A 23,338-nucleotide genomic window follows, 5' to 3' on the forward strand; every position below is an offset into this window, starting at 1 on the left:
AGGTTAGGAAGTCTAACGTAAAAAACAGAAGTTTCAGGAAGAATGAACAGAGAAAACAAAGGGGAGGAAATCATCAATAGAAATGTTTCAATTTTAATTTTATAACATGAGAGAAATATTTGTATGTCATTTCAGATGGCCTTCTTCTTAGTATTTCTACAGAAGAAAAAAAAAACCCTAACTTTTCTAAATGATGTATGTCAGTGCTTTTGCCCAGAGAAAGTGAGTTTTTGTAGGAGAACAGAAAATTATTGAATTCTCTGTAGACATCTGTAATAGAATTGTCCCAAGGAAAATTTAGGGTAAAATGTACAAATAGTTGGATGTAACTACCTTGTCTTATGGAACTGTGAAAAGCTGTTAACACATCTAATTTTTTTGATTTTACCTTTATACATACTGTTTAATGGATATCAGATAAGACTCATTAGATATCAAGAAAATGCAGTGTGATTTTCTACATTTACAAGCAAACACATAGAGTATAGTGAGCTGTGTAAAATGAAAATAAAAGTATTGAAAAAGTGACATGGATCACCCAGCCCAGTACCTTTGACAGAAGTTTCTGGAGAAGTGTGGTGAAGAGTATGTCATTTTCTTTCTATGATATATTTTCTGATATTAAGGCTATCATCCTAATCCTTGAACTGTTAAAGAGCACACATTTTGCATTAACCAGAAATGTTGACGCCACCACTTAAAATCAGTGTTATCTTGGCCAAGTCATTTTGCCACTCTGAGTGTCAGCCTCTTATCTGTGGAGCAAAGATAACATTAGAAGTCATTCCTCAAATATTTATTGAACACTTTTTATGTGCCAGATACTTTACTAGGTACTGGGGACACATTGGTAAATAGGTATGTTTCCTTTCCTTGTTGAACCTACAGTGTAATGAAGGAGGCAGAAGATAAACAATAATAGTAAACACCTATTTTTTTGAGAGAAGGCAATTTCAGTATTCTAGGCTTTTTAATAAATACTTTCATCTAACAGTAACAACCCCATTAAATTACTTTGAGAAGTAAGCTTCTCTTTGAAATAACGTCTAGGTAGTGGATGTTTACCAGGTGAAGAGAATTATGGAGCATTACCTAGACTTGGTTCCTGCCTCTAAATATACAGAAGAACCTATTCCCTGCTCTCCCTACAAAAAAAAAAAAAAAAAAAGTTTCCAGAGACACAACTGTCTCTAGTGGATCTACAGCTGCAGCTTTGTTTGCCTTTCTAGCCCCTGGTGATTATGAACCTGGTCTGAGGGGTGACGGATGGCTCTGGATGCCCTCTAAGCAGCTGCTGTCAGCTTCCCTCGACCATAAAAACTTGGCATTTGGTGTGCACCACTCAAATACTGATTTTTTTCTCCTCTTCCTTTTTATAATTATTGTCAAGAACGTGAGTGGACATTGAATCTTATTATAATATGTTATCTGCTGCTCCATCTAGTGAAATATCTTACCTGTTGATCAGAAGTTTCTGCTGAAAACCATCAGAAGGCTGAAGAATTAAAGCTGAAGGGTCCAAAGACAAAGGAAGTTTCAGTGGAAGATTGTATAGGAAAGTGGGTAGAAGTGTGGTTCTGGAATCCTTGTCATGGGCCTCCTTCCCTTCCACTGAAGAATATTGAGGAAAACAGCATGTAACAGTTCCAGTCACTCATTCCTCTTCTCACGCTCCCCTTTCTGTAATTGTCTTAACTTGATTTTTCTCTATTGTCATTTTTTGTCTAAAATTTTATATAACTTATTGCAAAAAGGAGCTGTTAAAATGACCTTTGGCAGATGATGGATCGACTAGTTCAGCCTTTTGCAAGGTCTGTGAAGGGATCCAGCTGTCTCAGATTACCATGCCTAAATGTGCATTTTCCAAGGTTGTCAGTGATTGCAGTGAATGTGAAACTGGCAGACAAAGTGAAGTGTTTCCCACTGAATGAGGCATTGTTGAGCTTGCTTTGTGCTCAGAGCTATCCTGAACAACCATGAGATTGACAAAACAAGATGGAACAGGTGCTAGCAGTCCCAGCTAAGCATTTTATTATTTTGATGGATTTCAGACTGATTTTAAAGTTTTTCCAAGAGCACATGTCCAAATCGTGTATACACACAAACACACAAAATTTGGACTTTAAAAAAAAGAAAAAAAAACATTAAATCAACAAAGTCTTGATATGAAGAATAAAGGAATAAAGAGAAGACAAAGCAGGCATTTGACAACCCATATTCCAGTGTTTGAAGGATTGTCAGTGGAGAGGCAAGCTGCTACTTTATGACTGACGGGCTGAGCTTTCTGAAGCTAACAAAAAAACAAAAAGCCCGTGGTTTTCTTTCAGTATAAAGAAGAGTTTTTTAATGGATATATCCCTGCACCCTCCCTACTCAACAGTGCAGTCATCCTTTTAGAGGTAAAAAAAATGCCCACATCCCTAGGGGCGTTTAAGTCTCAGGTTTGTTTTTTTTTAAGAAATACTTTGTAGAAGAGACAGGTATAAGGTTAGACAAGATGCAGTCATTTATTCATTTAGTCACTTAGCAGATTTTTGTTGAGTGCCCATTATGTGGCAGGCACTGTGCTAGTCACTGGGGACATTGCTAGGAATGAAAGTGACAAAATCCCTGCTTTAATGGAGCCTACATTTTAAAGAAGGGTGCTTGACAATAATAACTTTTTAGACAGAAATAAACAGCACCGTATGATAGGAGTAACTGAGTGGTGTCGGCTTACTTTTGAGTTGAGATCTAAAAGATAAAAGGGGCCAGTGTTTTAGTGACATCTGTCAACTCTAAAATTCTGAGTGTGATAATTTGAGGAACCGCTGCTGCTACCTTTGAGATACTGAGCAATAAAAACCACTGCTCATAGAGATCTATCAATACTCAAATCCAGTGACCTGAAATTGGCTTTAAAAATCCTCTCAGGGCTTCCCTGGTGGCGCAGTGGTTGAGAGTCCACCTGCCGATGCAGGGGACGCGGGTTCGTGCCCCGGTCTGGGAGGATCCCACATGCCGCGGAGCGGCTGGGCCTGTGAGCCACGGCCCCTGAGCCTGCGCGTCCGGAGCCTGTGCTCCGCAACAGGAGAGGCCACAACAGTGAGAGGCCCGCATACCGCAAAAAAAAAAAAAAAAAAAATTCTCTCGAAGATCCTACAGACTATTTTCCATACTTTGGTTCTGAACTGAATAATAATAACTTTAACATTTTTTTAGCATTTAATTAGAAAAATCTTTTGCACTCCGTATCTTGTATTTAGAGACTAGAGTGTTTTTTAACTAGAAGAGAGACATTAGAACTTGTTAAATCAGATCCCTCCTCCTACCAGTGAGGAAGCTCGGGTCCAGAGAAGGGAAGGACTGTGCCCACAGGTACAGCATAAGCGATGAGGACTGGCAGCTGGGACCTCTGATGTGCAGTGGAGTGTGCTTTCCTCTGTTCCTTGCTGTTGACATCTTCTCGCTCAGTGTCATTCTAGAAGGGTGACAACACTTTATGTGTACATAACGCTTTACAAAGCCATTTGATATTCATTATCTCATTTAAGCTTCTCCCCACTGTGATGGAAATGACCAAAAAATCAGTAATTTAAGTTACCCAAGATTATTCCACCAACTTTGATCTATAAGCATCAAAGTTCCTATTTTGCAAATAAGGAAACTGAGATCCAGAGAAATTAAAGGACTTTTCCAGAAAGGTTAGGTGACTAGACCAGGGAGCCACAGTTAAATGTCTGACTCTGGATGAAAGTCTGCTTCTTCCACTATGCTGTAGAAAAGAAGTAGATCAGTAGTTTGAAAAAAGGAGAGAGAAATGGTAACTGTAAATGGGCAGGAAATCAGATAAAGGGAAAGGCTGGTTTATTGTGACTCTGCTCACAGTCAACACTGCTTTTCACAGGATTGCTACCTACACTCTCCCTATAGCTGGTTCAGCTTTACTGTATTTTTTTAATAGATTAATTAATTAATTTATTTACTTTTGGCTGCGTTGGCTCTTCGTTGCTGTGCGCGGGCTTCCTCTAGTTGCGGCGAGTGGGGGCCACTCTTTGTTGCGGTGCGCGGGCTTCTCATTGCGGTGGTTTCTCTTTGTTGCCGAGCACGGGCTGTAGGTGTGCGGACCGCAGCAGCTGTGGTTCACGGGCTCTAGAGCACAGGCTCAGCAGTTGTGGTGCACGGACTTAGTTGCTCCATGGCATGTGGGATCTCCCCGGACCAGGGCTCAAACCCGTGTCCCCTGCACTGGCAGGCGGATTCCCAACCACTGCGCCACCAGGGAAGCCCAGCTTTACTGTATTTTGAAATGCACAATTGCTGTTGTTTTTCAGAAGCCAAGACCTAGTTTATTTTTTTTTTAGGAAACACAGAAATTAACCTAATCTCCAGTATGTCTGTTATAATAAAGTGGAAGCAGGTAGATGAGAGTTCCATCTAATCAGTAAACATTTATGTAGTGCTGCCTTGTGTTGGCAGTAGGGATACAGACTTTGCCCTCAGGAGCTCCTTGACTAGAAGGGAGAAAGATAAGTAAAAGTGCAGTGGAAAAGCGCATAGGACTGGGCAGATGAGTGGGAGGGCTGACATCAGTGTCAAGGATAGCATTTCAGTTATCTATTACTCTTAATAAATTATCCAACATTAATAGCTTAAAATAACCATTTATTTTTTTCTCAGGATTCTGTGGGTGGTGAGGGTGTAGTCAGATGGTGGTTAAGAAGGGAAATCCAAGATGACTTCACCTGCATGCATGGAGTCTTGGTGTGGGGATGGCCACTCCATACCTCTCCCTTCCTTTCTTCTCTCCCCCCTCTCTCAGGAGCAGCAACACACAGAGAGGCCAGAAGTGTGAGCATATTACCTGATTATGACTGTCTTGACTTTGAAATGTCTGGAAATACAAGTGTGGCTTAGACTGCGCTCGATAGGCTATACCCCAGCTCTGATGTTTTCTCAGGTACCTGTAGCCACATGACGCCAGTGAGCAGTTTAGAAATGGAGGACACCCCACCAAGCTAGGCCTCTAGGGGCTGTTATCAGGATTAAAGCCACCCACTGTTAGAGCACACAGGTCAGCATTATACAAACATATTGAAAGGGTGTCATTTCTTAATTCTTACTGTAAAGATTAAAATGGTTATTGAATTAAGCACATGAGATGGATTTGGGGGCAGTTAACTCTAATCTTTTCCCTTTTTGTACCCCTTCAGTCTTTAACAAGAAATAAGCCGTCTAAATTAATCATAATGCTGAAGTATGTGAAAGTGATTATTCTAAGCAGTGAAGTATGTGTAAGAGGGCCTTACCAGTTAAAACAGTCAGCCCCTAATACTGAAAAGTTTGTATACTATGTTTATTAAAGTATTGTAGCTTTAATAGTAGAAGCAACCAAGCCATGCAGCACCAAGTCGACCAAGCTCTAGGAGACATCACCATCAGGGCGTACATCATAATCAACAAATGCTCAACATTAGCCTACTGCAAAATACTATTTCTGGTGTCGTGGAGAGCATATGAAAGTTTATGACTTAGAGTTTGCCCTTAAACAAGTGAAATTTACCGGCATTAGAGATACAGGAAGATAGTTACCAGGTGGGATGTGATACATTGCCCAGTGAATGGTATGAACAGGGAGGGTATGGAATTTGTCCTCACAATTGTTTTCTGGGACTAACTCCCAACAGAAGAGGAGGAATAATTTGAAACAAACTCTGAAAGGATAGGTAGCTTGGAGTCATCTATTCATCCATTACACTATCTCAGATTCCACCTAGGAAAACCACCCTTAGTATTGCATTTTGAGTTGTTCAAAATTTGAAGAACATTTATTTTTCTATTAGAAAAGTAAAATGTCTGCTTTCATCCATCATGACTGAACTTTATCTCTCTTTAATTCAGAGTCTCTCACTGAATTTCCTCTCAAGGCACAGAACACCATCAAAAGAGACCTTTGCAGTTGTTTCTAAGTGACTTTTAGAAATTCAGTTATATACCCAGATATTATTTAATTAGCATTGCTCTGAGTGAAGCTACTGATGGAAATCAACTTGAAACACTTAGAATGTCTTCAAAGCTACAAAAGTGGGTCTATTTAAATGGAGGGTTGGGGGGGTTCCGTTTTTTTTTTTTAATCAGTTAACTGCCTCATATTTACTATGGCCTAGTTGAAGTTATATATTGCATTTAAACCACAGTGTTCCACTAAAAAATTATTCAGAGTTTTTGATCTAATACAGTATAGACAGATTGATATATACACACACACATACAAACACACGCACACACATACACACACATATATGCATACATATACATATATATGCATAAACACACACAAATTCTTTTTTAAAGAGAAAAAAGAAAATGATGCAAGTGAAATAGCATTATGGGAGAGGAAGGAGAATTATGTTTTTTAGGACAGCAGGGTTAGAAAGACCAAGCAACATTTAAAGATTCAAAACAATAGCATTTAGCGTGAAATCTACTTTTTATCATCCTTACCCAGCCATCAGAATGAAGAAAGACAGTGTCCAGCTGTAGCAGTAGTTTGGTAGCAGGAGAATTAGAAGTAAAGGTACTAATGCCTGAGGGGTGGGTCATGAATTAATAATTGCTATGTGGCGGATGAGCCCCGTCAGAAGAGCTGAAAATGAGGAAGTTGCCTTGCAGAGCGCTATCAATCACTCAGTGACCATAACTTCCAGTAATTAGTGTATTTTATGGGCCTTTGCTTCAGTGGCTCGAAAGCACATATGCTCCAGTCACAGCTAAACTTTACCAGAGTAATATTCCAGGATGATTTATCCTCCTGCTGCTCTGGGATATAACCCTATATTAGGTGAAGATTGTGAACTAAGCTGCAATAAAGTGTAAGTTTAGGTACAGTTTGCCCAGGTTGAGACCTCAATGTATCATGCTTTTCAGCATGCATGGTTAGACTACAGCAAGCAATCATTTTTAACAGTAAAACAAATAAAGCAATTAAAGGAACAGCATTAGGATATTGTACTTGTGAATTACTGTTGCCCTGGCCCCATTTAAGTGTCCACTGTAATAAACCCATTTCTAATTTAAAAAGAGAAAAAAAACCCCACTGTATTAGAAACATTTATTTGTGATGCTATCTTTTCTCCATTATTATTAGTAATCTGTGGGATAGAATGCAGGACCTTCTGAATGATGGATAAATGTTTGATTTATTTCTTTGTGCTACTGTGCTTGGGATCTTTAAGTTAAAATAAATTTACTTTTTATTAATGGACTCTGGTGAGGATGAATAGTTCTTTTTAAAATATTGGGACCTGTTAAGAAGCACTCCTGGTGGGAAACTCACATTTAGGCTCTTTCTACACAAAGAAAATGTTGTGAGCTCTCCAGAGCACTTGGCACCTTTTGAACAGGCATCGTGAGTTATTTGCCGTGGTTCATTCACCCTCTGCACTAGAAGTCTCTGGGGCCTTTGCAAACAGGGGCCTTTGCCATTGCCAAAACATCTGTAGAGCCCAGAGTTACCAGTAATTTAACAAGCTTTGCCACCAACCTACAGTATGACCTTGGGCAAATTAATTAAGCTTCTTGTGCCTCCATTGGGCCATAATTCTGTTTGTGTTAAAGAAATCCTTGGAGTTATAGGAAAGCATTATGTGAAAAGAAGTATAAATTGAATAGGGAAAACATATGCATGGTTCCACTGAATTCTTTTTAGGGTGAAATGTTTCTACACTACTTTTAATGATGGTTGTTCTTGAATTTCCTTAAATAGACACTGGTGATAAGCTGATTTCACCAAGCATGGGTGGGAAGGTGTACACAGTTTGATGCTTTTGTTATATTTAATATTCCGTCTTTAATTTGCAATGTATTATAATGTCACACAAGTTAAAACAATAATAGTAAAACAAACTAATTGTCTTTAATTAAAGTGAATTAGGTTTTGATTTTAATATATTTGATGTAGTGAAAACTGATAATGTGGAGGGTCCCAAAGGTTATTAGGGCATATTTCTGTTGGGCCTGATGGTGTTAGTAATAACCCTCTTCCTCGTAGTTCCAGACATGAACAAATATGCCACTTCATCCGTCTCTGTTACTCGCACTTATGCCCCTCTGCAGGGGTTGCACATTCCACAAGTTATCAGCTAATGGCGTTATACATTAAAAATTGAAGCTTTCCTCACTCCGAGGCCTTTCAAGTCTTTGTTCTTAAGCCCAAGACACTTCAGAGTGCAGCTGCAAACTATAGGCAGAAGATTAAATTAATTTGTAACTTTTTTTTTGGTACTGCATTACTAAATCCTCCACATTTAATTGAAACCCTACTTCAAGATGCTTTGTGTTTCTGTGTTCTTTGTTGTCAATTTAACCTCCAAAGCACTTTAACACTGGTAAATTGCTGTTATATCCTTCGGATTGTTTTTAAACCATACAGTAAGAGGACAGTGAAATTGATACACGGGAAGAAAAGAAAAATCTTAGGGTAGATTTTGAGGTATTTAGTATTTATTATGGTCCTTTGCTAGCATAGTTTCAGATGATTTAAACTCTCTCTCTAGGACTGTGTAAATTGGTCTTGGGATGAAATCTCACCTAGGGAATTTTATGTAATCCAGTAGTTAAGTCTGATTTTTTAAAGTTTCCCTGTGTCTGAATGTCCCAAAGTGGCTGCTGCATTTCTGTAAAATAAAGGTTTAACTGCAGTGCACAATCTAAATGCAAAATCCTTCGATGGAAATTTAATTGTGTAAAATGTGCACAAGGGTAATTAAGAACAAATTTTAGAACATTTCAGGCTATAAAGTCCTCCTTCAACTAGATCACTGGCTATATTGAAAATGCTTATTTTCAATTTGCAGTTTTGCTGAGAAACATAGAATATGTCTAAATTAAGAATTTATAAAATCCAGTGCTCTTCAGTATAACTGTAAATTTAAAGCTACTCCCACATTGTTGATATTCTAAGTTGGTCAGTTGATCACCAAAAACGTATCCTGAGTTTGTGTCCTGCACTTGCTTTCTGGTTACAATGTATGTTTTCTCTTTATCATTTATGACTTCATGACAGTAATTATTCTTATTATCAACAGAAGCCATTTTTGTTGCTTTGTAAATAAACATCTACCCTTTTTGTTAAAATACAAAGGTTTCTATCACGCATTTGTTATGTATTTGGCAATTGTTATAATCACACTCACACATATATTGGTTATTTAAATGATAAAGTCCAACCTATTCAGATACTGCTAACTCAAGAGTATTTCATATCAAAGATCAATAAGATAACACTGAGGAGCAGTCCTAGTTTTACAGTGAAAGGTTAGTGGTTTACTGTTATTTAAGTGTACTCCCAACTGGTAAGTATTTTTGGAGCATTCTTTTTCTGCCTTTTGCATAGTAAATCTCCCACCACGAACAGAGTATTTAGCACTTTGCTGAATCTTATGTATTTAGAATTAAAATGCACTTTTTTATTTAACATTAAATAGAATCCTCTCCGTCCCTCATCTCTACCTCCACTTCCCCAAAATAAATAAAGCTTTTCCAAATCTTTTACAATGTGAGCCGCTCCCCTGCTGGGAATGAAAAGGATGTTAGAGTCATTTGACGAATTGCTGGTGCTTCTGTGCGCCCACATTTTTCAATATACGTTTTTTTAAACTGGACTTAAGCTGCCTAAATTTAAATGCTTCTTTTGTAAAGATGATAAAGAGGGCAAAAACTTCCATTGGCTAAGCCCTAATCTGTTTGCTTTGTTGTGATTCTTTTTTTTTTCTTCTTTAACCTATTTATAAATCTACATCTACATACAAAGGTCATTGGTTGGCTGAACTTAAACCATTTTACTCAGTAAATTTAATTAAGAAAATACAGTGCAACTCATAAGCAAATGAGTTTTTTCCTAGTTTTAAACCAAACCACCCTCTTGAGTGCTGATTGCCTTGCCCGACCCCTGGTGATACAGAAACAGGCAAAATTAAAAAGGACATTAAAGCTTCATTAAATCTGAAACACATTTAGTACAGTGACATATCTGCAGGCCATTTCAGAGAAGATTACATACTCTCTTTTGTAAGTTTCCTAATTTATAATACCTTGACAATAAAAACTGGGGAAATGCAAGTAGATTAATAGACCAGTAAGGGTAAAAGATACAGAATGGCCCCAGGTCCATCTGTCTCTGAAATATTCAGTCATAGCATATGTACTCTCTCTTCCCCATAGGGGTTCAGTGTTTATTTTGACTTTTGGCAGCCTCAGCCATATCTGCTAAGAGCCCTTTTCCTTTTTTACCTTCTCCTAATTGAACTTGATAAAAAGGTTCTAGGGCTTAGCTATATATTTCCTTCTATTTGGCCACCAGACAAATAGTGTAGAATATAAACATTGCAGCTGCATTAAACCTGAAAGGGCAGAGACATACATGGAAGGCAGCTCCCTCTCCCAGGGCCTTAAAATGCCTGCTTGTGGTGCCAGCCTTATAGTACCGCTGCCAGTTTTCACTAGTGCGGGATTGGAATCCTTGGCTTGCCTTGCCACTGGAGCAGCCCAGTGGTGACACTGTGGGAGAGGAAATGATGTTGCGCGTCTCTGGTCAAGAACAGGGGACCATTCTCTGCCCTCAGAGTGAAAAGAGGTCAGACCTGCAAGATGCCTTAAAAATAGTCCTCACAGGAATGTAGTTGACAAGTAAGACTGAGCTTCCACAGGATATCAGGAAAGTGCACATGAGTAAAGCCAGTTCCAAGAATGTTGAGGTCACTAGTTCAAGCATTGCCACCTGTTCCCAAGCAGGCTGGTACAGAGATGCTCCCTGCTGGATTTCCTCTCTGTTCTCTTGATGGAGGTCTCTTACAGAGTAAATGAATATCATCAGCCAGCCTAATTACCTTTTACCAGTTGTGAGAGGGGGCCAAGTAGACGAGTGCACATTCCCAAGTCTGCTGTAGCCTTGCTCTCCATAGAATAGTGATGACTTGAGAATTTGAGGCTTTGTGTTGAAGTGGAAAACGTTCACATTTTTCACCTCATCCTACTCTTTTTTTTTTTAAAGTCTTCCTTTTATCATTGCTTAGTTCTTTAATCTACAAGAACCAATGGCCAGTGTTGGCACTGGCCAGCTAGTTTAGACCTTAACTGCATATATGGTGGGCAACTTTCTTCTGCTGGTAAGCTACGTGGACAGAATTCTTCCATAGGCCCTAATGACATGTTCAACATATACCAGAGTGAATGGTGCAGCACCTGTAGAAGGACTTCAGATAGGATGTTCTAAACGTTTTCTAGTAGTTATTAAGCTGTCAGCTTTTTCAGACGAGAGACCCTCCTCTTGCTACTTTTTCCAAATGAAAGAATGTGTAAAACTCATACTCTGCAGATGGGTGTGATGATAGGTGACAGCTTTTGGTGAGCTGTCACTGCCTGTCAGTTCAGTACAGAATGGTGCAAATGCCTAGCCCACCCATTACTGCCACAAAAGACCATAGTGGCTCTTTCTGAATCAATGTGCACATTCTCACTGGCCAGAAACACACTGTGTTTACAGAATGTAAGTCAAATCAATAGCCTATTTTGGGTGAGGGTGGAGTGGAGGCAGTGGAGAGCTGAGTCCCTCCCCTTCCTAACTAATAGCAGCATATAGACAACAGACATAATCACACAAAACTGTGAAAGGGAGTTTGATTAACATCCATACTCTCTTTCCTTCACTCTATAGTTGAACAGATTAATGACATCCACCAAATGAAACAATGATAGTATAACTTTATGTCTTGAAAATCTGAGAATTCTGAGTACACAAGAAATGAGTACAAGGTAACAAATCTTACCACGTATTCATATATATATATATATATATATATATATATATATATATATATGTACACGCACACATATATATACACACAAACACACACACATCCAAATGAGTGTTGGCCCTTTCCAAGTAGTCACCTTACATGGTCATATGGTTTATTCCTATTACATTGCTGTTGCTCAAACTGGTTTTAGAACTTTAAAAATTAACCTCAGCATCTTCATGTCTATCCTTATTAAGGAACAAAATATTTTTTCTTTGAATTTGGGTTTTGGTAATACCCTTAGGCCGTTCAGACCTTAGTCAACAAATAATTTACATGATCAAAAAACAGAGGGGTATGATTTTAAGCTCAAGATAAGATGCAGTTCTAATAAAATGAAGTAGTTGTTCTTCTGTGACTTGAAATGATTCTAAACACAGTTCCAAAAGAGGAGTTCAGAAATGTTTGAGCAGTGTCAGTGTCTTTGAGATAAGTGCACAACTTCTCAAGATCTAGAAAAGCAATGTAATATGCTGGAAAGAACCCTGGATTACGTTGCAAGTCTTGGGGTCAGTCCCCAGGCTTCTACTGATTAACTGTGTGGAAACATCTTCAATGGGACTCTGGGGTTCTAATCTGTAAAACAGATTGATGTTTCCTTGGATCCATTCTAGCTTCAAAGTTCCCTGATGTAGTGATTCTACTTTGAAAATATTTACAAATACCTATAAAGGATTTCAGACCTGACGATGGGCCACATTATGAAGTTGCAAAATTTAGCCACAGTTCTCTTTAAATAAATTATGGTATGTTTGGTAAATTTGATCTTATCGCTTCATATCAATCCTATTCCTGGTTGAATCATTTTGTTTTCACAGGTGAGAATTCAAAGACCAAAATTAAGTGAGTGGCCTAGAAACACATAGCAGTTTACTAATTAAATAAAATTGGAAGCTGTAAGGATTCAGTTACCCAATTTCAGACCTATAGTTCCGACTTCATAGTCTTGAACTGCCACTTTCCCACTAGTAGTAGCTCTTTTCTTCTAAATATGAATGGATGAAAAAAACTAACAAATAAATGAAAATAATGGCAAAATTTTCTATTTCACATGGCCCACTCCCCATTTCCTACAGCTCTTCCTATAATACTTATAACTGAAAATTCTACAGAGCTGTGGACTAGGAGCAATTAAGTGTTTCCATTTTTACAAGAGGAAAAGCCAACAGTATCCTATGGTTTTACGTCTCTGATTAGAAGAAACTGTCGTACACTTGTAAATGTGAATAATGCCGGTACAGCTGACAATATTCCTAAGAGAAACTATGTAAGGGTAGTGTTTAGTTGTTAAAAATAGAATATTTTATCAGGGATACAACATTGTCCAATGTAAATGTTCATTCTATATATAGCTTTCAGTGTAATTACAGCAATAATTTAGTTTGTGCATTTAAGGTTGTGAGCTTTTTATATTTGCTGGATGTAATTCTGAAATTTAGTGCTTGTCTGTCTTAAGATCTGCCCTGCATGCAAATCTATAACTAGACAAATATTATTTCCTTTCTCAGCTTGCTCTTGGGAGGTTTCCATATCCTCAGGTAAGATTGTTCATTACTGCCGTTTTCCACTGTGACATTCATTCCTATGTATGAAGTGCAGGGAGCAATTGTGAACATTCGAGCCACATACAAATAAATCTGTCCTGTTAAATTGAAAAGTGATATCTTAAAGGAGTCATTTAGGAGTCTCTATTGATTTTTGATTTTTTTATACTCCAGATTTTTTTCCTCTTTGTTAAAGGTTGAAAGCCATCATTGTGCTCTTCCTTTGTGTGGCACTGGTAACGTTTTTCCTCATCCCAGCCCAGCAGCATGTGCTCTTACTGAGGTTGGAAAAGGGGCACAGCCTTTTCTTGATACACTATTTGCGTTTTTGGATTCAATTAGGTATTTGAATTAAAGGATTGAGGTGAAGGGTGAAAATATCTAATCTAAGTCATTATTTTTGCTAAGCAAATAGATGGGCCCCCAATTTTATGTGGCTGTGATGTCGAACATTTTCTTTTTAAAAAATTTGCCCTTCCTATTTACATTTCTAGGAAAATAAAATGTCCATTATGTTACCATTGCTGATAATAATCTCTATAGTAATTTCTTTAAGATTTTTATTATAGAAGGGTGCTAGCACTTAAAATATAAAGCTATTTTGTGGTTTGAAAATGATTCCCCAGTGTGCGTGGGGAAATAAGTGAAATGTCTAGAGGGATGAAAAATGAATGGTTTGACTGTTGGGTGATGCTCCCTGTTTTTCTGGCATCTTGGTCTGTACAGGCCAAAGTGCCCGGAGGCATGTCTGATTTAAAGGTGGTGTTGGTCTCTGCTCTTTAAGCATCTATTAACTTGCTATTATTATGCAAATAAGTGTTGTATTACACATACTAATTTATGCATGGTTCGATTATGCAGATGCATCACAAACATGGTTATTGAATAATAGGATGGGACTCATTCTCTCTACCATCTTTATAAGCAGTTTTAAGCAAATTGTCCTGGTACCCATGTGGACATTTAAAGCCGCTTCACACGCTGAAATGTCTCTTTTGTATCCTTTTTCTTTTACAGTTAAAGCCATCAGATAAGTGGAGGAGAAACCATCCAAGTTGTTAGGTTCAAGAGTGTCAGTCTCACTTTTCAAATTTGTAGGATTCTTTGTTTAAACATAATCTTTTCCTTAAAGAGAAGATCCTAAGTGTAACCACTTGGCATGCATGCTCGCATTTAGTGAGATTTTACTGTGTACAGCCTTGCTGCTTAGCTCTAGGTAGCCCATCAAATTAAAATCACATTTTCAGGATTTATAGCTCATTAGAATATTTATCTTGGTAAGCCTCTTATTCTGTCAGTAATTTTTAAACAATTCACTGTTTGGCCAGTGTACGCAATCCCCTCAAATTTTGTAAATGAAGAGAAGAGGTACTATATAACTTCTCTCTCAAACAAGTCTTAATAGAAAACTTGTATAAGCCATCTAAGAAAAAAAAATACCAAAGATTGGGAGTGTAGCTGTATTCTTGAGATTCCTAATGCCTAGAGTATTTAATCAGCGAGATTTGATAAGTGATAACTCTAAGAAAGGACTGCATTTGACAAATGAAGCTTTTGAAGGCTCTGGTCGAATTTAGAAAGAGGCTGTCTACCTTTGCAGTATTGTTTTCTGGAATGTTTAAGTATATGTTTACTTGATCAGTCGAGTGGAAGTTGGAAAATTCTAATGTGTTGAACTCCCTAGGTAGCAATCACTGTTATGCCAGAGTGAGGGGAAAACTGTATTCCTTGAATCGTGATAGAATATTGTCACCAAATTGGGACTTTCATTTCAAATAATAGAAGCAGCTTTGATGCCATCAGGCCTGTTTCCCAGGTCTTTCAACAGAAGTTTGTGCACTTCGTTGCTGGAATCATTAATGACTTTTGATGGAGTTGGCATTTATTTTACAGGGTTTGTACTATAGACTGAAGATTGGGAAAGGTTACTTTATAGATTCCTTTTCTACCCTTTTGCCTTCAAATAAAGCACACGAAGGAAAATGTTTATTTTTATAGTATCGCAGGGACTGGATTATGAAATAATACCTTCTCTTTGGCCCGTATTATCTCATTTGAACCCCTAACCACTCTGTGTGATAGCCTCCCCTCATAAATTGGACAAACAGGATGGTTGATTTGCTCATTGTTGTACTGTAGGTGGTTTGGGGCCATTGAATCCCAAGTGGAATAGGCAGGAGTGAATCACACACTCTCAGGAGTGGAAAGTGATCTCAGACAACATCGAATCAAACCTCTCTGCAATATCTCTGAAAAGCAAAGTTGAACACCTCCAGTGATAGGTAACTCACTAGTTTACAAAGCAACCATAGAGTCAAAGCTTTATTTACCGGGCTGAGGACTGCCTCATCTTAATTATTACCCACTGGTCTGGCCCTTGAACACATGAAAGATTTTCATATATCCTTAAGATCTCACAGTTTTGCATCCCTTATGTACCCAGGGCTGGGTACTCAGAGTCAAATCAGGGAACCAGATCTCAGCTGCCTTCACTAATGGCAAGCTGAGGAGACTGGCCTGTTTGAAAGAACTCTAGACCAGGAGCTAGAAGAATAGGATTAGAACCCAGCTCTAACAAGCTGGGGTCACTGCAGGCCTTAATTCTTGCTTTGGCCTGTTTCCTCATCTCTATAATGAGCATCCTGATACCTGCCTTCCCTATCTGATTAGAAGTATGCAGATCAAATAAGATTATGGATATGAATTTCTAATCCTCAACCAAAGGTTGCAAGAGGCTGTGCTTGCAACCTGCCAGCTGCAGCTGGAGCAGAGTGTAAAATGAGCAGAAGGGAAAGAGGGGAGGCAAGGCCAGCATACAGACTCGTCCTTCCCCCAGCCCAGCGTCAGTGCTGCTGACAGCGTTGTTAGCAGCGTCTCTTCCTGCCGGTGACACAGTGTGTATCTGGTGGGGATGCAGATGAGGGAGGGGTGTTGGGAAGATAGCAGGGAGAGTCAGTAGCCGGGGACCAACATAAAGGTTAAAGGACTGGATTTTTGTTGAGATAATCATTCTCCATGAACTTCATTGTTTGGGGGGTTGGGTTTTTATCTGTTATTTGAAAACACTGTCTATTTTAGTTTCCTTTAGGCCTTAAAGTTGCGTAGCCTCACTGGCATGCAGTTTAGGGCTCTATGGAAAGAAAGGTTAGGAGCCATTATAGATACACAGTCTTATTACTACAGCTTATAATAGGAGGAACAACGATGTCAGATTCACCTAGCACCTTTCCGACATCCAGCTCCAAAGCACTTGCTGTTATCTGACTCGGGACTGTTATTTCCAGCCTCCAGGTGAGCAGACTGAGTCTCAGAGAGATGAGGCGCCTTGCCTTCGGGATGAATGGGTACAGTTAGATCTAGGGCTTGCAGGCGACTAAACCAAATGACTGGCTCTGTGAACTCTGATTTTGGTTTGCTGTTCAAACCACTGCCCTCCTTCCCGCTCAGCCCCACCAAGCCCTTCTCCTGGCTCTCCTTCTCTGCCCTCAGGAGGCCTCCTGTGTAGATGAGAAGGGTTGTGCCATGGAAGATGATGACAAGACCATTCCCTAGAGCCCTTTTGCTTTTCTTACCATGTGTTTAGCAGAGTGATGGATCTGGAGGGACCCAAGAGCTCTCACTGACCCCAGTGCCATTAAACTCTGCGTGCCTGTGAAGGATATTCCGCAATAGCATAATGAAAACTTGTGTTTTTAAACATCTGGTAAACAGATAGTATCTCAATTTCTTGAACAATTTAGCTTTAATAGTCATCGGGAAAAATGTGCAAGTCTGGACAAGGACTAGAGCTGTGTATAGTTAATCATATAGATCCAAATCCAGTTGGCTTAAAAAACGTGATGGTGGGCAACGGTTTGTTTAACGACACCATAATTTAGGAGAAATGAAAAAGATTGCCTGCTAAAGACTGTCATCCTTCATTCAAACTTTACAACAGTACCCTGCATTAGGATGATAGTAAATCCATTACGGAGACTTCTCAGGGGATGTGCCAGCTCTGGCGTTTGGAAATTGGTAAGCAAGATGCCACAGGAAAGTGAAGATAATATAGATACAAATGTATTTAAGGTACTTTTGCATGTGTAAAAATGCTCTTCTTTTGGCTGCATTTCCTGATCTTGGTTAATAAGTTACATCAAAATGACCTGAAGTTAAAAAAAGGAAAAAAATCTGAGCAAATAGTGCCCCTGGTATTGTAAAGCTTTGAATGTTTTCACACCCCATTAATTTATTACTTCTCTTTCTTCATCTTTAAATTTCATTTTTTTTTTTCAAAAATTCCGACTCCCTGCTGCTGCAGTGATTTTCATCTTGTTGTTAATTTTCCCTGCTCCATATGGAGCTCCAGACATTTCACCTGGAGGCTGTACTAGATTTTGCTGTAGTGATTGTACTTCCGGAGGCCAAAACTGTCATTTAGGGTTCCTGGTGCATCTGTCTGCACCAGGCTTTTCACTGGCATGGGAGAGTGTGAATAACAAATTGGATGCACCTGAGATTCAGATGATTAGTGTGTTCTGTGAATCTCCACGACTTGTAAGCAGATAGCTCTGGGGGGCGGGGGTGGGGGGAGGCGGGGAGGGCTAAACAGCAACTGGGTGAATCTGTACTCACACCTTACATTTGGGGCTTTGCGAGGGAAGTGCAAACATCCTAGGCAGTCTGAGTGCAGAGAGAGTAACAAATATTTCATCCTGCCTTGTCATTGATTAGAAAAGAGCCTTTAATTTCATTTCACCCCATGTTGTGATTAATTTGCATTCTTTGTCAGAAGTTAATGGAGTTTTTTATGGTTCACTCTGAAATCCTTGAAGACATCAGACTTGATCTGATGTTTATACAACCGCCAGCGGAATTTTTTCGTTTGATTGATGGCAAGCTTGATGTTATTCCAAACGGCTTTTTAAGCTGTTTTTAAGAATTATTTGAATAAAATGCAAGCAAGATATTGTTGTAATGATCAAGATTATCTGTTAAAAATCTGTTTCAAATAAAGAAGGTGATAAGTAGTAAAAAGGATCAAAAATATGAGATATAGTGAATAGTGATGTTATTTGTTAAAATACATAACAATGGCATCCAAATAAATTATTGCAATATATAGAGATGACTTTTATTGAAAAAGCATACCATCATCTGGCCAAATAGAATAATTAAGGCCAAGGCAAAAGGAAAGTCTGCATCTTTGGGATTAAAAATCTTTACTAGCAATTGGCATTTCTCATTTATTCTGCCACCTTTTGCCACCAATGTACGAAATAGAGATCTGCTGTGCTTAACTCAAGGAGACAGGGTCTGTCAGGCCTGTTAGCTGAACAAAATGATGACATATTACTTGTCTCAATAAAGACGCATTCTTAAATCCCAATACAAGTTAAACATAAGTGGATAATAGAGGATTTTAAGTGAAAGACATGTATTCTTAATAGTATAATGACTGGCCTTTTTCACAAGACAGTACAGAAATGAAAATATCCTGTTGTTAAAAAGCAAAATACCCCCATTTGTTCATGGGTAAGCGAAACATGTGTTCACCCCCCCGTACACTGTATATCAAAGTATGAAGGAAGCTGTAGGCGGCATTTGCTCAGAACCCCCTGCTACTAACCAAGGAAATATGTTTTGCAAATGCTTTTTGATTACTGATACCATTTGTTTGATTTGGGAGCTTTGCCTTGCTTCAGCAGATACTTGCTTTGCTGTGATTGCTGCTAGTGAGACTTACTCATAGGTCAAAAAGCTACTTATCTGAGCACTTTCATTTAAAACAGATTAATTTATTTGCTGTATCTGAAAGTTTGCTAAATAATTGGGTGGTTTTAATTTAAGTTACTGCTTTCTGATCCTTGTATTAACATGATCTAAGGTCCTTTTTATTATATGCAATCCATATTATTGACCACAATTGCCCTGTTTTCATTTAAATGTAAGCAGCTTGTCAAGTAGAAAATATTTTGTTTAACTTGGCCTGGAAACCTGCTATTTTAATGTGTGTGAGGTTTTTTTTTTTTTTTTCAATTGACAGACTGTCTTTTAAACATACGTTTATTTTGTAGTAATAAATTGTGCTCTGGATAGAGTATTTGTCTTGTAATAAAGAAGAAAGCATATGTTCTTAAAACTATTTTAAAATATTAAACATTTTTCAAAAGTTAATGTCAAAATACTAGAGTTTTTTTGGTGGTGGTGGTGGTGGTTTTTTGCGGTACGCGGGCCTCTCACTGCTGTGGCCTCTCCCGTTGTGGAGCACAGGCTCCGGCCGCACAAGCTCAGCGGCCATGGCTCACGGGCCCAGCTGCTACGCGGCATGTGGGATCTTCCCAGACCGGGGCACGAACCTGCGTCCCCTGCCTCGGCAGGCGGACTCTCAACCACTGCGCCACCAGGGAAGCCCCAAAGTACTAGAGTTTTTACACCTAATTTTATTCATGTTTTAAAATCCTTTGAGTATATTATTATTAATCCTAATTTTGACAATTTAATATGGTTTTATATTCAGTGTTAAATTCACACTATAGATATCACTGTCTTATTTATGTATTAATGTACTAATTATGCCTAGACCAACCTAGTATTGCAAAATTAAACCTAAAAAGTTTGCCTTCTTTGAAAAGAGGTGTTTGGAATCTATCCTTTGTTGCCTGAACTTTTTGAAATTTGAACATCAAGGATTTTAGTAAACTGTAAGTATCCAGATTTTGTGTGAGATCTCTGGTCAAAGAAAAAAACAGCAGTGGGTTATTACCCCAACTTCAGGTTCTAACCTTTAATTGGCAAGAGCCCAAAAGAGTGATATGTGTGCAGTTTTATTTTTCCAAACATTTCTAGCCTACATGTTTTAATTCATTGTTTATTTTCATCCTCACTATTGAGGATATAGACAGTTAAAATATACTGATATTTCAAGCCATAAAATCAGATTTTATGTTCCATAAAATGCAGAAGTGAAATTTAGGTGATATGAAGGTGTTCACTGATACACATTTGCTTCTTCCCAGAAATTTTTTAATTGCCTGTGTCAACTTTTTCTCCCAATGTCTATTTCATACTTATCAAGAGGTCTCATAATTTTATTTGCTTAGTCTATGCTGAAGACAGGAGGTGGGTTCCCACTATATCTTTAAAATGGAGCAGAAATGGAAGAGGAATTATCCTCCAAGTGTGTGTAGCTTAGAAATGTGAAACTTTCCATTAAAGATAAATTACTTGTTAATACCTCAGTTGAGGCATATGTAGTTAGCCAGCTAGGTTAGTGATTGTCTCTATTTTTTTAAAAAGCACTAACCCAATGTTGGTTTGGTTTTATAGCACCTTCTAAACTATTTTATGACATACATCTCAGTTTAATTGAACATGTATTTGTCATTGAGCATCTACTCTGTCCTGGCACTGTGCTAAGCACTGGGAGTACGGAAATGGAACAGATGTGGTCCCTGCTGTCAAAGAGTCCAATGCAGTGGGAAGAAAAACGTAAATGACAGTTGATATAAAAGGAGCCCTACAGGAGGTACTATGCTCTGGCCTCAAGAGTAAGAGGTCAGCTCACTTTAGGAAACTATGGTTTCACAGGGTAGATGATGCTTGAGCTGAGCTCTAAGGCTAGAAGGATGGAAAAGAACTTTCCAGGTATTCTAGTCAAGAGGAGAGTCATCTTATAAAAGATAAAGGTCTAAAGCAGCATGTTGTATTTGGTGTCCTTGCAGTAAGTACTTCAACTCAATAGGTTACTACTGCTACTGTGACATTCATCTCCCTAATAGTTTGGGAATGTCCTTAGATGACTTTTAAAGCAACACTGGGAGGGAAGTAAGAAAATGTTGGTAGAATGGTAGAGGAGAGAAGTGCTGTATCAGGATGGAGATGGCACATGTAGCCGAGACCAGATAATGAAATTAAGCTTGAGCATTTCATGAATCCCTTTGAGATGACTGAGAGCCAGTCTGAGGTTGCAAATCACTGCATTGTAAGATTTCTACCCTAAGGTCAGTTGGCACATGCCTCTGAGGGGTTCCCTGCCACCCTTTATGAATTTAACTTGGCATATCGTAGAACATTTTCTAGACTGCTGGAGGATTGGTCGTCACGATCAAATGAGCTAATACCTAAGAGACCACTTTGAAAAAAATAAGGTGGTAAATAAGAGCAAGGTAATATTAGTATTATTTATATTTCCAGAAAGTACTTTAGGGATTTACCTATGTAACTCTGAAAATATATGACCATGTCTCACTCCAGTTAGGACTAAAATGAATTACTTTTCTGATCCCATAAGAGCCCTCCTTTACAGTCTTTCTTTTTTGTGTTATAATTTATCATTCACAATCACCATCATTAATATATAGAATTATATGCAGAATCTAATCATTTTTAATTCAGTAACTGGGGACCATGATTCTTTTACAATTTTTAAATAATCAGTTTAGCCCAGAAATAGAATTGACGTTTGAAGTAATGAACTTGGTGCCCAGCCTGGCTTTTAGGGGTTACTTCGCCATCTTCTTTTCTTCTTAATCTTTGTGGTCTGGAAGGCCTTCCATTTTTCCCCCTTTGGTTTCATTGGTACTACCTCATGGAATCATAGAATTTTAGGATGTGAGGAGATCTTACAATGGTCTAGTCCAACTCATTCATTTTACAGAGGAGGAAAGGGGGGTCCATAGCCATTAAATGACTCACTGATGATTACCAGATATGTGGCAACAGGATCAGACTGTCTCCCACTCTAGAGGGATGGGGCAGGGGGAGAAAGTGAGAGAAGGCACCCAGAGGCTTTGAGCCCAAATAGCTATCCTTATTCCACACACCCATCCACTCAAGTACTGCCTCCAACTGGTGTGTCTACAGAGATGGAAATCACTGTTGTAGGATGCTTCGTGCCTGCCAGGTAATTGCTGATGGATGTGGATGCCTGGGGGGAAGTGGTCTTCAACAGCAGTAGTAGCAGCAGCAACAACAGACAAAGACATCAACTTTATTGTACTCCAGTGTTTTATTTATCACTATTCAGTATAGAAAACTTGGGTAGATGTGGGGCTAGGGGCTCATTGGCATCCAAGTTAAAAAGGGGGCAGACCTGGCCAAGCTTTGTTTGAGTACAGATTACTTTTTAGATATTTAACCGTTCTGGATTAATGCCTGGGGAGTCTGGGAATTCTTCCTCAACTAAAATGTTAATGATGCTAAGAACCCAACCTTCTTTAGTGCCAATAAAACAGACAAGCTAAGTTCATTGAAAAATCCGTGAGTTGCCTAAAAGGAGCAAAGAGCTGATTCGATTTAAAACTGGAGATTGCCCAGGACACACCAGGTGGAAAGAGGGTGCCAGGGACTGCTAGGAGCTAAGAAAGGAGGCAGTCGTCTGTTTACGCTCAGAGCCAAGGTGTCGTCCCCAAAGAATTGTGGGAAACTGAGGAAAGCAATTAGAACCAGGTGTAGACTCTGTTGTGCTGTACACTGTCAAGGTCTATAGTTGGTGACACCATGGGGGGAAGGTAAGGAAGTCTGGGGAAAGAAAGACCAAAGAGGCTGATGGAGCTTGTCTTGTTTTGTGTTCAGGAACAGGTTTCAGAGAGCACCATTCTGGGCATGAGGAGACCTCGACCCCAGTCCTAGCTCTAGTTTGATAAAATACAGTAAACAAAAGAATGTTCGCGGCTAAAGGCCTCCCTCCAGCCCCTGCTCTTTGGTCAGCCCTATGCCTCCTTGGTAGCCAGGCAGCTGGAAATGCTCAGTGACTCAGGGCAGAGGCAACTGGGGTACAACAAGTGACACACCCAGCAAGTGACAAATTGAATCATTATCAGTATATGGTTTCCACCCAGCCACACACACAGAGTTAACCTGAGTTCTGGTCCTGGCTGTTCCTATTAGTTTTTTGACCTTATTTCTTTTCAGACCTCAGTTTTCTCATCTGGAAACTGATGGAGGTGGCCTAGGTCAGTCACGTGCCAAATACAGAAG

At 39.0% G+C, this 23,338-nt stretch overlaps 1 protein-coding gene across 2 annotated transcripts in view; it reads left to right on the top strand.

The window, feature by feature from the left end:
- Positions 1 to 23,338, top strand: part of MAP2K5 (mitogen-activated protein kinase kinase 5) — a 267,148-nt gene that overhangs the window by 173,728 nt on the left and 70,082 nt on the right. Inside the window, exon 17 of one of the 2 annotated variants that reach the window (XM_082838889.1) lies at positions 13,343 to 13,372. The exons of the other annotated variant lie outside the window; for it this stretch is intronic. Coding sequence (XP_082695015.1) covers positions 13,343 to 13,372 — 30 coding nt within the window. The remainder of the gene's footprint in view (positions 1 to 13,342; positions 13,373 to 23,338) is intronic. 2 annotated transcript variants of the gene reach the window in all.

The sequence above is a fragment of the Leucopleurus acutus genome, assembly GCF_964270905.1.
Source record: "Leucopleurus acutus genome assembly, chromosome: 1".
In the NCBI taxonomy this organism is placed as follows: domain Eukaryota; kingdom Metazoa; phylum Chordata; class Mammalia; order Artiodactyla; family Delphinidae; genus Leucopleurus; species Leucopleurus acutus.